Source organism: Polypterus senegalus, chromosome 7 (assembly GCF_016835505.1).
Source record: "Polypterus senegalus isolate Bchr_013 chromosome 7, ASM1683550v1, whole genome shotgun sequence".
In the NCBI taxonomy this organism is placed as follows: Eukaryota; Metazoa; Chordata; class Cladistia; order Polypteriformes; family Polypteridae; genus Polypterus; species Polypterus senegalus.
In genome coordinates, this window is record NC_053160.1 from 29918813 (window position 1) to 29936810 (window position 17998).

The window sequence follows — 17998 nt, forward strand, 5'->3', positions numbered from 1 at the left end:
TAAACCACTGTATATATGGTTATGAACAATATGGAAAATAATAAAAATACAAGGGTTGCCCAAAAAAACAACACTTTCTAAACTTCAATCAGAATTAACAGAAACAGTCTGAAAAATAATTCTGTGGTTAATTTGAAATGTCTAAGTTGATCTAGGGTTACAAATGTGCACACATTAGGTCACATAAAGTTAAAAGCAGAGCCGGTCAATGCATTAGACGACACATTCGGCCACTTAGGGTGTTGTCATCCGAGGCATGCATTTTGGAAATCCCCATGTGATGTGCGATGGAAACCGAGGGACACCATTTTGGTAGCTGAAGGGGTGCGTGATCTGTTCCGCACCTAGGGCTCCACATGGGTTTTGACTGGCACTGGTTAAAAGCCTAGTTTATTCTTGACACATCTGCACTAGGTGTGAGGGACACGTGTCGAAAATGACATCAGATTTTGGAGACACAGAAATTTTTCTAATTATGTGGTGGCTGTTTATTTAAAATGGTGATTTTTTAAAAGAGGTTGGTTATGTGGGTGCCAGAATGTTGAACAAAGGGCTAAATATGAAACAACAGGTCATCAAAACACAAGGAAGATGGGCAAAAACATTTGAAATGTATCTGCTCAGATTCCACACTCATGAGACTATCACACACGCTTGTCCTTCACCGCTTCTGGTCTGAAGTTGTGTCTGACACTCAGTCTTCTCCTTTTCTTCCTCTTGAAGTCAGTAATAGCAGACACAACTCTTCTTCCATCAGCAGACTCACACACCCTCTTCTGTGACATTACTAGCTATGTGAGACTGACCAAACACTGTCACGATTTGACTACTAGACATCAACATGCTGATCGAAAGGGGGTGTGACAAGTATAGATGTGTTTTGGTCGATCACCACGTGCACGCTCTGCCAGTTTTTTGCAATAACTATAAACCAGGCTGCTGATTACTAAACTTTGCAGGAAAAGCTGTGTCCATATTTTCTTTTTGTCATCGATTATCACTAGGGACATAACATGAATTCATCACTTTGAACTGGAGAGCAAACGGCACTCAATGGACTGGTATGATCGAACTTGCGGAGGTAGAGATGAGTGCAGGATTCAGACTGGTATAAGAAGTAGGTAGCTGCTCTTGTTTCTCACTGGTTCAAAGCCGTTTGCAGATGACAAAGATTAAGTAGCAAATATATACAGTATACTTAACCAATAAACATTTTCAAACAGTTGAAAAATAAATAGCAACAGAAAATTGTGCTATAAAACATTATGGAGTAATCTCTTGCAAATTTTCACTCTAAATGTTTTGGAAAACAGAGATGGATAGACCCAGCCTTCTTGATCTAATGGAGTATCAGATAACGGTAGCCATGTTACCTGCCATGTAAATTATACCATTGGTAGTGCCCTGACATTAACTAAAGTTCTTATATCTTAGGAGGCTTATGTGTCGGCTTGGTTAAGGCAGGGGTGCCCACATTTTTTCAGCTTGCGAGCTACTTTTAAAATGACCAGGTCGAAATGATCTACCTACATTAAAAATACTATATATATATACTGAGTATACTTTATACATAAAATGTATGTTGCCGTACCTTGCATAACTGAATAAACTTTATGACACAAGAACAATTCAATACATTTATGGTCACTACACTACAGTATTTGGATTTAATAATCTTCATGTGGGAAAAGGCTGACTCGCATAAATAAGTAGAGCCAAATAATGTAGTCAAGGAGCTTTTGAATTCAGCCGAGTGAAAAATGACGGCTGTCCGATTAACTGCGATTTTAGTTCCGTCTCCTTTCTCTTTCTCTTTCTCAGATCGCTTTTCGGAAGGAAGTCAGTTTTGTAGTTTTTATGAACAGTTCGAAAGTGCCTTTCCACATTTTCCTTCTTTGGAATAGCAATGATAGATTGACAGATCAGACAAACGCACTTTGATTGTGACATTGTGAGAGAAAAAAATCCTCTTTCAATTCCACATCCAGCCCATACCCTCCCCAAACAATTTTTTTTAAATCCCTTCTTTAGTCGATATAAATTGGAAGGCTAACTAGATCACTATGGAGGACTATTTCGGACAAAATTAAATAAATAAATAAATGCGCAAATGAATAAAAGTATTGTGAAATGTGAGCATAAATAAATAAATGTATCATGAAAGGAAGCCTTAATAAATAAATTTGTCATGTTCGTCAAAGTTGAGAGGGTAGGCTCTAACACGCCCTCTAGTTACTGATTGGTGAATCGATAGCACAAGAATTAATTAGAAAAATGCTTACTACTGCCGATGAAATTGATTCTGCCGAAGATATTACGTATTTCAGAGAGAGAATTGCAGATTGACTCAGCTGGAATATCAAAGGATGGACGTCCAGAGCAGGGTACTGCATCACCTGAACTGGAGTATAAGAGTCCGTTCCACCTGTTCTTCGATATTTTCAAAAATAGTTTAATCTATATTGGAATCTAAAAGGGCAGCTAACATTGTAATTTTTTCCGATAAATCTTCAATTCTCTCTCTGAAATACATAATATCTTCGGCAGAATCCATTTCATCGGCAGTAGTAAGCATTTTTCTAATTAATTCTTGTGCTATCGATTCACCAATCAGTAACTAGAGGGCGTGTTAGAGCCCACCCTCTCAACTTTGACGAGTGAAAGTGACAGCTTTATTTCAAGCCGTATTTCATGACAGTTTGCAGGAACGTTACGGACAAAATGAAATAAATAAATAAGCAACGAAAAACATATTTCGTGACAAATTTTTTTATTTATGCTCTCATTTCATGACATATTTATTTATTAAGGCTCTCATTTCATGACACATTTATTTATTTATGCTCACATTTCACAGTACTTTTATTTATTTACGCATTTATTTATTTATTTCATTTTGTCCGAAATATTCCTCCATATGTTACGGACAAAATTACATCAATAAATAAGCAACGACAAACATATTTCATGTCACATTTATTTATTTATGCTCTCATTTCATGACATATTTATTTATTTAGGCTGTCATTTCATGAAACATTGATTTATTTATGCTCACATTTCACAGTACTTTTATTTATTTACGCATTTATTTATTTAATTTTGTCCGAAATATTCCTCCATAGATCACAGCCGGAGTTTTGCAGTAGCTCGCACCTTTGATCGTGCGTGCGGGATGACCAGCGTGTTAGAAGAAAAGAGATCTCAGTCTGGCCGCCCTGTATGTCAATCAAGTGCCAAATGCCATAGGGAGGATATATAGACTAACGTTAAAAAAAAATTTTTTTGAATGCAACGCGATTTACCTGCACTACCTTTGCAATCTACCAGTCGATTGCAATCGATGCATTGGGCACCCCTGGGTTAAGGTGTCATAAATGTTGTGGTAGGTTAGACTGGTGTTATGTTTCTTAATAGCCATAATTATTATTTCTGATGTTACTTTTTTAAATTTTACAAAAATCTTTGTAAAAATATGTTCTAATAAGTCAGAACATGTACATACCTAACATGGTTAAGCGACCAATCTTGTCCATTAGTAGTGCGGATACAATATTTCCAGGAAGAACCGCAAGAGTTCCAAGGAAGTTCACAAAATAAACCCAGTAGGCACTGTAGTCGTCATCAAAGGTGATTTGACAGCCTGTTTTGTTCTCTGAAAAATTACTGTTCTTTATTACAGTGTTAATGAGCTTGGAGTCATCAATGTCTAGTCAAAAGGGAGAAAAAAAAAAACAGAAAGGATCAGACTTCTGCAGTTTAATCTAACAACTCATGGGAAAAACAGCAGCAACATGGGGCAGAATATACAGCATTCGAACACATTTATATTAGGGTAGAGTTTTATATCGATGAATCCTTAGGCAATTAAACCCCTGAAACCGAGAGGAAGAAAAAGGAATTTTTCAGCCTAGAACTTTATAGTCCACTTTTTTTAGCACCAAGGCAGCAGTCCCCACCATAATCCTGTCATTTTTGAGGATATACTGTACATGGGGCCTATGTGGAGGAAACTTCTTAACTTGGAACAACGCAGAAGCCAACCGTAAATTAACCCCCTTGATCATCACATATTATAGACATACACAGTGGAAATTTAAAGCCTAGGAACACTTCTTGATTTTTTATCTTCTGCTGTCATTAGAGCTCAAGATAAAATCAAGATAAATCATGTCAGTCCTGTTGTCTGCTTACACCTTGTCACACGTGTGTGTCAGAGGGTCACCCTCCAAGTTTCCTCCTAAACCGAGTAGGGTTTGCTGCTGCTAACTGTCTTGTCTTCTTCTTCCTCTGTGGTACAGAGAAAACTCCCGGTGAAGCTAACTGACTCTGCCCTTAACAGGTCCCTGGGTCATAAAAGCGTGACCGCCTGGAATGAGGCATCACATCTTGTCTAAATGACCTGACCAAAGAAGCTCCACATCCAAATAACGAGTGAAGAAGCCACTAAGAACAATTAAGCCATATTGTTATGGTGGCAGCATTTTCTATTTCTTTTCAGCGCCATCATGTGTTATTTTTGTTTAAAAACCTTAAGTAAACGGGGATGGCCAGGCTGGCATCCCAAAAACAACATGAATTTCTCCTGGACGATCGCAATATCACAAAAAGGATGGTTCATAAGAAAAGTAGTGTGCATTGTAACTGTGTTCTGATTACCCAATCACATGCCACATCGTGTCCAAAGGTGCCCTCACCAGACATCAAATGAAGCAGTGCTGATTGGCTCAAGATATAATCAGCTGTTCATGTAGGATTTCCATGAAAGTAACTTGGTCGCACTGTACAAAGATAGCCCTGGTGAACTAGGAGTCAATAAAGACCTACGGGATCTTGCCATTGAAGAAGACTGATCAGGAGAGGAACAGGAAAGAATTTCAAAGGACTTACCCGTGTATCATGAAACACTTGCAGCATGTTGTTTAATTTTTTTGGTGTGGTTGTAGTACTACGGTGTTGTACCGTGTGTTTTTAAAAACGTTTGCCAAAATTTGTTCTCCATGGAAATTATTATTGGGAAACCTTGAATACAGTGTGCTGTACAAATTTTTGAAATTTCAAATAATTGCATTAAAAAGCACTGATGAATATACCAACTCATCAATCTTAAAACTGATAAACATTCTGTGTCACTTCTGTTATATTTTGTTATGGGTCAGACTGGATTTTATCCCCGGTTTAAGGCTACCATGAGGGATGGCTGAGAACCTTACCCAGCCGGGAAGCCCTCAGCATGGAAGGACAGGAGGAGACAGCCTGCTCAGGGTTTTGTCTCCCTTGGGGATCTAGATGGCAGCCCCCCTGGGTTGTGGTGGCACCCTGGATTCCCACAGGGCAGGGGGCGGGGGTATCCAAACTTTTTTCAAGGAGGGTCAGATTTGATAATGTGAAAGTACCCGAGGGCCAACAGTCCCCAAGGACATTATTTTAAACAATAAAAGATGCATATGAATATTCTGTTATTTAATGTTGTCATTTTCACACAGCAAAACAAAAAAATATGTAAATTTAAGCATTTAGATATACAAATCAGGGCATACAAGTTATCTGAATTTCTAGCAGAAATTGAAAAAATTCAGAAACTGTGAAATTGGACTGTGTCTAATTCTGATAAAAGAGCAACAGGTAAGCTATTGACACTTAATGTGAAAGGTGAAACTGGGATCTGGATTGCAGTACACAGGCCAGAGGCCTCATGTATAAATGGTGTGTATGCACAAAAATGTTGTGTACTCCCATTTCCACGCTAAAATCGCGATGTATAAAATCTAAACTTGCCGTAAAGCCACACACATTTTCACGCTAGCTCCAACCCTGGCATTCACAAGTTCTCCGCTCGGTTTTGCAAACTGGCGGCACCCAGCGTCAAAGCAGTGCTTTTGTTCCAGTGAGGTTTCCCTTTCTTTTTTAGATCCACATCCCTGACGCAGCTTTATCAAATACACTGAAATGAACCTCATATTGTTTATTAGTTTAAGGCATCTGATTGTAATTAACCTGTAACAATACAATGGTCCACGGAATGGCCAAACTATTCCAAATACCATAGCTGCTTTAGCGTTGTTCCCCTCACTGCACTTTCTTCTTCTTTCAGCTGCTCACATTAGGGGTTGCCACAGCGGATCATCTTTTTCCATAGCTGATCGGAAAGAGAATTATCGGTATACAGCATCAAGCCCACGCTGCCTCAGCCATGCTGTCTATTGAACTGCTCTCATATGACAAATTCTTCAGAGCCTTTCCTGTACGGACCTCGCGGTTCAGAAACAGTTTCATCCCAAGAACTATAAACACACTCAACCAAGTGCTCTTTGTAGAACTGTTTATTACATTATACAGATAAAATGTTATTAATTAAATAATCAAACATGTGAGGACCTGGTGTCTCAGTGCTAGCAAGGAGCTGGCGCTCCGTTGTTCCTGTCTCACGCTTTATTCTTGCTGGGGCTGGCGCGACATTAAGGATAGATGGATAGAACAATTAAACATGTACTATGAAGATATTTCAATGTTCCTAAAAACTTTTGAAGAATCGGAGTTCTAAGCTTACAGATGGCTTAACATCTATTACGGAGTTGATTGTGTGGCGATTGGGTACTTGGAGAAAGAAAAGTAAGGACAGGAATTGGGGGTTAGTATGTTTGAGAGAGATAGTACTGCTGCAATAAATTATTTCATCGAAGGTCGCGCATGGCGCAGAAGCATCTTGCATAAGGCATGAACAATCACTGCGCCACTGTGTCCCCATATTTAACACATGCTTTAATTGATATGATATGAATACTGAAATGATATCACATATACATCACAGTATTTTAATTATTTAGAGAGCTGTAATATCATGAATGTAATGGATTCTGTGCCCTGTCGGAGGAAGAGAAAGCCCATTTAAGAAGCACGTAGTGATTCACACATAGAGCACATAAAAGAATACATACAATACAAAGCATTCAACGTGCTACTTTAGTTATGATGTAGTAAATTAAACGATTTAAAGATGAAGTTTATGATGTTCTTCTTTAATGACAAAATAAACTACGTGATTAAGGTGGAAATTTCGAGATTAAAGTTGTTTACTCACTGTGTCTCTATTTTTTTTCTTTTCTCTGTACCGTAATAAGCTTTCATGTGACAATCAGACGTTGGGCTACGACTCGCCTTTTCATGGCGACTTTGACATCTGACAACTTCTTTTTTATTTCCGGCACTGTGCAACTTTGTGAACTTGAGCTTTCAAGTTTCTCCGACACTCTATGTCACTCGATCAACTTCCTTTTTTTGTTTATACCACTGTTTAAACCAACAAATAGTACGTTTTTCTTTGCCTCCACTTGATATTCGCTGAAATTCTTATATTTTACTCCATTTACTTTGCCATTGCCTTTTCACAGAACGCTGAGCTTAAGGGCTATTTATATTGATTTGCATATTCAAAGAGGTGTAATTCTGGGAGGAGTTAGGGAGTGGCAGCAGGCGCATGCACGTGCGTTACTTTTCACGCTGACCAGGATTTATGTAGCGAAAGAACGTGGAAGTGGCCGAATCCACAGATTTATGCATCTGGATTTTTGTCCATACACCATGTTTTCATGTGAATTCTATGCACGGCGTTATGCATGAGACATCAGGTCTGGTTCGAGAGGAGTAGTAGACATGTGTAAAATGTCATGTAGATGGGAGTCACTAAGTCTTGATCTCAAGCGGTTCTTGTTTAAGTTCAGAACAGAGAAAGTCTGCTCACACAAATATGTAGAGCCAAACAAGTTCAACATTTTCTTTGCAAATATTCGCATTTCTGGAAACTTGCGTTTATACAGCTGGCAGTAAAAAGGCACTAGAGAGAGCTTGATGGGACCGTAACTGTTGTCACACCAGTAGCTCTCCTCCATTGTTGTTTTGCCACACTGCTGGTGCTGGCTGCTGACTGCAGTGCCAAATCCATGTGAATAGGGAAAAAACACATGAATTCCAATCTGATTGTTCTCGTTCATGTCGTATGGCCATTCATTGTATTCGATCTAGAAACATATATGAAATTGACTCAAATCTGATTTGAAAAGATCGGATTTCTGTGTCCACATTATCCTGAAAACATCAGATTTGTGTCACATTAAGGAAAAAAATCTGATCTGAGTCACTTCAGCCTGGTAATGTGAACATAGTCAAGGTACATTTTTTTCTTTGTACAGTTTTTAACCTTTTTGCTGTCCTTAAAACATTATTTTGTTTATCTTGTTATTATTATGTTTTTTTTTTGCTCTTTAGGTGTTATATTTAATGTACAGGGTGGGCCATTTATATGGATACACCTTAATAAAATGGGAATGGTTGGTGATATTAACTTCCTGTTTGTGGCACATTAGTATATGTGAGGGGGGAAACTTTTCAAGATGGGTGGTGACCATGGTGGCCATTTGGAAGTCGGCCATTTTGGATCCAACTTTTGTTTTTTCAATAGGAAGATGGTCATGTGACACATCAAACTTATTGGGAATTTCACAAGAAAAACAATGGTGTGCTTGGTTTTAACGTAACTTTATTCTTTCATGAGTTATTTACAAGTTTCTCTTTGTTTACAGCCATTGACATGTCGCAGAGGTTAACACGTGAGGAGCGGATAGAAATTGTGTTGATGTCTGGTGAACGCAGTAACCGGGTCATTGCAGCAGATTTCAATGCAAGACACCCTACGAGACCACCCATCTCCCATGCTACAGTTAGCAAACTGCTTGCTAAGTTTCGTGAAACTGGTTCAGTGTTGGATTTGCCAAAATGTGGACGCATGAAAACTGTCACTAATGAAGAAACATCAGTGGCTGTCCTAGCTTCATTCAGCAAGAGCCCACAGCGTAGCACTCGCCGCATGTCACTGGAGAGTGGCATTAGTCGAACATCCCTTCGGTGGATATTAGCTACTCACAAATGGCACCCTTACAAACTCCAGCTACTGCAGCATCTCAACGAGGATGACCCAGATCAGCGCACTGAATTTGCAGAATGGGCAAAACAAAAATTGGAACAGGACCCTCAGTTTACGCAGAAGATTTTGTTCAGTGATGAGGCAAACTTTTATGTGAATGGTGAAGTTAACAAACAAAACCACCGCTATTGGTCTGACACTAACCCACATTGGATAGATCCCTCCAAGACTGTTGGAACAAAAAATTGATGGTATGGTGTGGTATATGGGGTACAAAGATAGTGGGGCCATTCTTCATCAATGGAAACCTCAAGGCCACTGGATATGCGAAATTGCTACATGATGATGTGTTTCCCTCTTTATGCACTGAAGCTGGCACGTTCCCTGAGTTTTTCCAGCAAGATGGTGCACCACCACATTATGGGTGTCAGGTCCGAGCATTCCTAGATGAACAGTTTCCTGGAAAGTGGATTGATCGTCGTGGGCCAGTTGAATGGCCCCCAAGGTCTCCCGATCTGACCCCCTTAGACTTTTATCTTTGGGGTCATCTGAAGGCAATTGTCTATGCTGTGAAGATACGAGATGTGCAGCACCTGAAACTACGGATACTGGAAGCCTGTGCTAGCATTTCTCCTGCGGTGTTGCTATCAGTGTGTGAAGAGTGGGAGAAGAGGGTTGCATTGACAATCCAACACAATGGGCAGCACATTGAACACATTTTATAAGTGGTCAGAAACTTGTAAATAACTCATGAAAGAATAAAGTTACGTTAAAACCAAGCACACCATTGTTTTTCTTGTGAAATTCCCAATAAGTTTGATGTGTCACATGACCCTCTTCCTATTGAAAAAACAAAAGTTGGATCCAAAATGGCCGACTTCCAAATGGCCACCATGGTCACCACCCATCTTGAAAAGTTTCCCCCCTCACATATACTAATGTGCTACAAACAGGAAGTTAATATCACCAACCATTCCCATTTTATTAAGGTGTATCCATATAAATGGCCCACCCTGTATATTGTTTTGTCTAATTTGTGGTTTTCGTAACAGAGAGGGTTAGTGTCAGGAAGACCATCTGGTTGCAAACTTTAGCCAAAACCTTAATGATGGAATCAATCCAATCATATTCAAGAAATGCTAGGGTGTACCCCATAGGCGAAGCACATGCTCCTTGTCTGACCCCCACAGGAAGTGAGTGAGGGTTACTGGGCCCAGATAAAGAAGTTAGTCAAAAAGAAGCAAAAGAAGATGACAGGGTAGGGGAAACTAATGGGTTTGTTAAAGATAAGAGTGGGGGCTCTGAATGTTGGGAAAATGACTGGAAAAGGAAGGGAGTTAATAAATTTGATGGAAAGAAAGAATGTTGTGTGTGCAGAAAATGAGATGGAAGGGAAATAAGGCAAGAAAATTGGGAGGAGGCTTTAAGTTGTTGTACAGTGGAGCAAATAAGCAAGGGAGAAATGGTGTGGGTCTAGTAGTATCCGAAGAACTAAAAGATAGTGTTGTCAGTGTGAATAGGAAGAGTATAGGGTGATGAGTGTCAACCTGGGCCATGGTGAGACTGTAGTTAACGTCATTTGTGCATATGCTCCTGAAGTGGGCTGTGAAGAAGAGGAGAGGTCATGTTCTGGGTACAAATGGATGAAGAGCTTAGGGTGGTACAAGAGGGAGAAAAGGTGATTGCTGGTGGTGATCTAAATGGGCATGTGGGAAAGAGTAGAGATATGATAGACAGGTTACATGGAGGGTGAAGAATAGAGGAGGGAAATGGAGAGGGTGGTAAATTTTGCCATGGCATTTGACTAGGTAATTGTTAACACAACTTTTGAAAAGAACGCAACTTGGCTTGTAACTTACTGTAGTGGAGGAAGGGAAACCAACTTTCTAATTTGCAGAAAATCTCATTTGAATGAGATATAGAATTGTATGGTCATAAATGAGAAAAGTGCGACAGTGCAACATAAAATGGTGGTTATAGACTGGGAGATCGGAGTCAGCAAGAGAATAAAGCAGCGCTAAGGATAAAGTGGTAGAGATTAAAAGATGAAGGGCTTAGGGACAGGTTTACTGGAGAAAGTTTTAAATGGAGTGAAGGCATTTGAGAGTGTAGAGGAAATGTCAGAAGAAGAATGGCAAACGTGTATTAAGAGTAGGTGAAGAAGTCATGGGTAGGACTACAGAAAGGAGCCCACATGGGGACAAAGAGACACACTGGTGGAAAAGAGGGTTGCAGGATGTGATAAAGGCTATAAAGGAGACAAAGAAGACAAAGAACCAATCAGGGAGGGAAGGAGATGGAGAAATGTGCAGGCAGACAAACAAGGAGGCAAAAAGAACAGTGATAAGAGCCAAGACACAGGCTTTGGAGGAAGTGTAGGAAAAACTGAAGTCAAAAGATGGCGAGAGAAGGAGTGTTAGAATAGTGAAGGCTAGGAACAAGGCTGGAAAGGATTTTAGTCAGATAAAGCAGATGAAAGATCAGAAAGGTGTGGTCTTGAGTCAGCATTATAGGATCAAGAATAGATGAAAGAGGTACTTTAAAAAGTCGTTGAACGAAGAAAATCCAAGGGTAGTATTTGGGGTTAGAGTTCCCAGTGAAGGGTTAGTACCAAAAATAAGGAGGGAGGAAGTAAAGGAGGCACTGAAATAAATGAAGAATGGAAAGGCAGCAGAATCGGATGAAATTACAACAGAAGTTTGGAAGAGTTTAGGAGAAGAGTGAGTAGATGTTCCCGATTCAGACTCCCTGATAAAGACGAGGTGGCTTTTCATGCTGAATCCAGGAGTATTTCTGGTGCCACAATACTGCACATTGGAAACCCTTCCGGGCAGGCTGGAAGCCCACTAAAACAGGAACACCAATCTCCTACAGCTCCCTTTAGTGTCATCCAAGTACACCAAAGGAACTGATCACCCACACTAAACACTCACCAGTGGTTGTACAAATAGGAGATACCACCTGGTGTATCAGGTGAATGTATAAACCCGGAAAGCAGACATCCTCTGACCTTCCACAATGGTCTCATGACCAGGAACGGTACTGACAACCAACCCAACCAGAATGCAGGTCCATTCCTTTTTTTTCCTCATGGTGTTCTGGTTGAGCAAGCAATCGCCATCCCTCCTAGTCTGGACACCCATCCATCCAGTGTGGAACTCTCATCTAGAAGACCTTAAGCCAATTGAGGACCAATGAAGTTGTCATCACTTCAGTTTATTATTGCTATAGCACTTTTCACTGAATGCAGGCACGGAGTGATGTGACAAGTAAACAGGTACAAATACAAACTTTACAAATTATATAAAGACACAAATTTCTTTATACATAGTAAACAAAGTAGTTTGAAACCAAATAACATAAATAGCCCAAGTAATATCTGTCCATTAATGAACTGTTGAACAGAAGAGTCATTATACTAAAATTCAGCCAGGGACGAGACACCTGCATCTATCCTGAAGGGTATTTATTAAAGGGGCAGCCCCTGACTCCCCAGTTCTTTACCCAACTTCCTTGCTACTATTCCTACAGGAAGCCATTTCACAATACTTAGATGAAAATAATGGAAGAATAGATTAAAGTATGGGAGATAAAAATTCACATTTATTTGTACTTTTAAAAAAATACCTGTGTAGAAGAAATGTGAGTCTAATATTGTGCAGTTTCTGAAGTAGGTACCCACTGAAGTAACATCTTCAAATTCGCAGTTCTTGAACACACAGTTTTCAAAGGTCACTGATTTGAACTTCATTTTATAAAATCTGTTTAAGAGTGAACAATTTCATTATTAACATTCTTATTCCTGTTTTATATTGACAGAACATTTAAAAAATAGGTAACAACTGCCAAACTCACCAATAAGGGATTGAGTGAATTGTGAAAATGTGTTAAGGTAAGGTAAGGGGTTGTGTACAGTGATATATAAAATGAATATAAATACAGGAATCTTACATTCTTTAATAAAAAAATAAATTACTGTATGAACCAAATAATGATAAATGGTAATGATGTACTAAACATCTCACTTTTTTTAATCTCAGCTATTATTAGTCCTAAAACATCTATGATCTCTGGATTCAGACCATCTGGATCCACAGGTTTGCCTATCAGACACATACTGGAGTGGAGGATGCTCTCATCTACAAGCTTCTCACAGTCAGAATGATGGTCTTTCTCTTTTCCAGTGCATTTAACACCATTCTGCCTCATCAACTTTGGAAAAAAGTTTGAGGCTTTGAATCTTGATGCCCCTACAATCTCCTGGATTGTGGACTACTTGAACAGATATATGTCAAAAATGGTGATGTGTAATGCTGGAGCACCTCAGGGAACTGTCCTGTCTCCCTACCTGTTTATGCTCTACGCAACAGACCTTTGGTACAATACCAGAACTTGCCATCTACAGAAAATGTTCAGATGACTCCTCCACTGCAATAATATATGAAGATGAATCAAAATACAGGAAAGTTGTGAAAGACTTGGTCTTATGGTACAGGGAGAACCACATGGAAAGCAACATTAGCAAGACAGAAGAACTGGTGGTGGTTTTATGGCATGTGAGTCACCATTTGGTGGAGAATGTGGAAATTGTACAGAAATACCTGAGGGTTCACATAAACAACAAACTGGACTGGTTTGACAACCCAAGAAGGGCCAGAGCAGACTGTACGTTGCTAAGGAGACTCAGGTCTCTCAGCTGCTGGAAATGTTCTACCAGTCCATAGTAGTAAGTGTGGTGTTCGATGCTGTGGTCACTAATACACCAACACAGTTATGCATACACTCATAGGAGGGCAATATAACCAGAGAGGAGCTACAAGTACCAGGGGGTTCACATAAAGAGTAAACTGGACAACACAGTGGCTCTGTACAAGAAGGGCCAGAGCAGACTGTACTTCCTAATGAGACTGAGGTCTCTCAGCTGCTGGAAATGTTCTACTAGTCCATAGTAGCCAGCATATTGTTCTACACTGTGGTCTCCAGGGGAAGTAACCTGAGCACAAAAGGCATAAATGCCAGAACAAACTTATCAGGAGAGCCTGCTCCATCACAGGGTGAACCTTGGACACACTGGAAGCAGTTGTGGATGACAGGATGGTGGCAAAATTGGATGGCATCATGACAAATCCCCTCCATCCTCTCCAGGGGGCTCTGTCTTGGAGCACTTTTAGCCACAAGCTCAATCCACCAGTGTATTAAAAAGCATCTCTGGGGGTCTTTTCTGCCCACTGCTATGAGGTAATTCAATATTTCTACTCAGTGTACTGGTTAAGTTTAACTTTATTAATTTGTTAATTAATGGATTGATTGGTTGATTGGCTGTATTATTTATCATGTGAGTGTAAATTTTTTTTATGTTTTTGCTGCTGAATGATCTATATTTCCCCTTGGGATTAATAAAGGTAATCTAATTTAACCTATTTTATTTTCTATTAATTTGAGGCTATCATCCCATTTCAATATTTATTAAAAAAATTAGTAGCAATAAATGCAAGCATAATACATATGATATTTACCCTGCTGATCTGAGGCCCCTGTAGTTTCTTGACCTTTGTGAAGGGGTTATATTTCAATAAGAAATAATATTCTAATTAAACAACAAAACAAAATCTGCTTCATTGGTACATCAGAAACAGAGTTAAGGTCTTTTTAAAATTTCTCTAGATAAGCAAGCCAATGCTAAACTAAAAGCAAAATGAATCAAAGAAATGTTCTGGGCCAGCACCTGTCGTTGGTGTATTCTCCATTAATGTGGATCTGGTTTTCCAAAGTGAAGTTGAATGTCATGTTGACTACATTTTCCCCTGTGAAGTTTTTCTTGTTTGATGCGTATTCATCAGCCTGCAAGTGCTTGATGACATCCGGAAACCAGACGGACAATCCGTAGTAACTGTGCAAAACAACAAAAAAAAGAATTCTTCAGTGCGGAGTTTGCTGCATTTCCTTGTATTCCCACTCCTTTTTTGTGCTGTCATTGAATGGTGGAACTCAGGTAAATACATTAAGCTTTCTGAAGGAAGTACAATACAAAGTGAAACAGTCAGAAGTGCAGACATTTCATAGCCGCGGGACAACGTCAATGCCAGTCATTGCCATAGGCCACTTCAGAGTAACATTATTATGAATTCAATGCAGTTGCACTTGCAAATAAACACATGCTAATGCAAATCTCAAAATATTATTCAACAGCATGTTAAGAAATTGAATTGCCTCTGTTGTCAATCAAGAATTTATGAGATTTCAGTTAAATGAATCGAAGACTGCATTTAAATAATTGAACATTTGCATACAAGCACATCCATAACATTAACGTGTCACATTTTGCTGCTTGTGTATTTGGAGACGGCAGCAGAGGCAAAACCATAAAAAGAAAAGAATGAGGAATCTCAGATGCCTCAAAGCATGTTCTGCTTTCCTTCAGATGAAGAGTGGAAGCCTGCTGAAGAAAATCCAGCACAATAGGGTCTCAAGATGGGGACCAGGTGACACCACACCCTGAAATGTCCCCAAAGAGTTGATTGACCTTCTGATCACATAGATCTGGAAATGGTTAGAAGTCCAGGCAAGGCAGCTAGCAGCTCAATGAACCTGGAAGAACTCTGCCTGTGCTGCAGCCTGGCCGAACAGAAAGTGCAAACCTATCCCTAATAATTTGGACAGATCTCCTTGAGAGAGTCTTGTAACTGCATGAATTTATGAGTTAATTGGTGGCATCCACTGCTGATAACTGGTGAGAATCTTGTCTAATTTTCTTTGCTAAACTACTTGGTGTTTAATAAACATTCACCCTTATCCACTTTATGTGAGGGTAGCTTTTCAGCTTCTTGAGATGTCCTCCTGAAACACATTTAATCGAGTTCAGAATGGCAGGGACTGGAGCTTATCCTGGCAGCAGTGGGCATTAGGCAGGATGCAGTACTGGACAGGGTAGCAGTCTATCACAGGTTTTAAGTTTATGTATTAGGAAACTTAAGTTGCTTAAAAAATTCTTCTATAAAATCATATTATACACTTTTAAATCTTGCTCTAGCATCTGCCATTCTGACTGAAATTCACCTGCACATTCTTACCCAAAAGACAGCGTAAACCAGACGATGGCCAGCTTGACTGTGTTGTCTTTCACTGGGTAGTGGAAGCACCTCATGAACGTCACCCAGATCTAGAAAAGGAACAAAAGCGGTTTATCTCAGGCTGACATATTTTAAAGAGCACAGGAGGGTGAAGGTACGTGGCTTTCATGTTACATTCCTGGCAGTGCCACCCCTAGACAAACTGGGACCCTAAGCAGAATGTTCTTGGAACCTTCACAACCCTGAATCACTACATTAGTATTTCTTATAACAGCTTTAATTTGAGCAATACAAATATACATAAAAAAAAACAAAGAAGCACACATCACAAACTTAATTATAAGTTTTAATGTCAAATACAAATGCTTTTCTGAAAATAATCAAAGCTTGAAAGTGAACATTTAGGGTTTTCTTCAATCGCTTTGTTGCATATCACAACAGCACACGTCTACATTTTCTGTAGGCAACGTCATCTATGAGGTCATCACATGACAGCTTCAGTGGAAGCTGATGATAGCAGAGCTGCTTCCACGTCACTGGGCAATGGATGACCTCAGGAATGTCATGAAAAACTTCACTCAGCAGATGCAGCTGCAACTGGGAGGGTTGCTGCAATCCAGAAGGCAGTCCATAGATTTGAACTTTAACGATATTTAATGGCAAAGAACGATAATTAAGCAGCCTCTTTAAAAAGAAGCCAAAAAGACGCAGATCGGTTCGCGATCCTCTGTGTATATTTGTCTCTACACATCACACCCTATTGGACTACAATCACCCTTGCAACACAGATTCATTCTGGATTCATGTGCTTGTCCTGTGCCTGCCTGTTCTCTCAGTTTCATTGAGGTTGGCAAATGACTTCATCCATGGGGCACCCCCAACCTACTTCTACAGCTCTTCACATAACTCCTCAAACACGGTAGGAAAAAACTATCATAACATTCAGAAAACTGTTCACTTGGCATCTCATCTCATTCTGCCATCTGCACCTGTTGAACTGCACTGTGTTTTTGTGTCGTAAGCGTTGATTGTTTATCGTCAGTGCTTAGTGTTTCATTAGGTTTCTTTTGTGAAGTGTTTGTAAATTATTATCGCCATCGGGGAACTGGGGAAGGCTTTTGCATATGCATTGTTTAATATTGTTTTTTATTTCATTTTTTATGTTTTCATCATTTGTCTAATATACAGTATACTTTATTATCTTTATTATATCTTTATTATTTATTGATTCAGTGTCATTCAGGCTGGATGTGTTCTTGGGGTCGCCATAGTAAAATAAATAAATCACTGACTGTGAACGATATGACAAGCATCCTTGTGACTGTTACAATGTGACGTGATAAAATAACAACAATAATAATAGTACAATTAACAGTACTACTACAACTAATAATAACATATCAAATACTATTAGTACTATTTACAATAATAATAATAATAATGGGTGGCATGGTGGCGCAGTAGTAGCGCTGCTGCCTCGCAGTTAGGAGACCCGGGTTCGCTTCCTGGGTCCTCACTGCGTGGAGTTTGCATGTTCTCCCCGTGTCTGTGTGGGTTTCCTCCCACAGTCCAACGACATGCAGGTGAGGTGCATTGGCGATCCTAAATCGCCCCTAGTGTGTGCTTGGTGTGTGGGTGTGTGTGTCCTGTGATGGGTTGGCACCCTGCCTGGGGTTTGTTTCCTGCCTTGCGCCCTGTGTTGGCTGGGATTGGCTCCAGCAGACCCCCGTGACCCTGTAGTTAGGATATAGTGGGTTGGATGATGGATGGATTAATAATAATGTAGAAAACTATTAGTACTACTACTGCTACTATTACTACTGCTAATAATAATAATAATGTAAGAACTACTAAATAATAACATAAAATACTCTTAGTACTACTACTACTACTAATAATAATAATATAAAATGCAACAACTACTACTGAACATACCTAATAAATGTACATAGTGCAGTAAATACCAGGTCAAAATGAAGCTTAATACTTAGATATTTTAAAAATTAAC

General features: G+C 39.5%; 1 protein-coding gene across 1 annotated transcript in view; it reads right to left on the minus strand.

Annotated features, from left to right (window-relative positions):
- Positions 1–17998, minus strand: part of sv2ca (synaptic vesicle glycoprotein 2Ca) — a 316083-nt gene that overhangs the window by 20404 nt on the left and 277681 nt on the right. Inside the window, exons 8-11 of the mRNA XM_039758413.1 lie at positions 15991–16079; positions 14646–14810; positions 12548–12681; positions 3506–3709 (exon numbers count right to left, since the gene is read on the minus strand). Coding sequence (XP_039614347.1) covers positions 3506–3709; positions 12548–12681; positions 14646–14810; positions 15991–16079 — 592 coding nt within the window. The remainder of the gene's footprint in view (positions 1–3505; positions 3710–12547; positions 12682–14645; positions 14811–15990; positions 16080–17998) is intronic.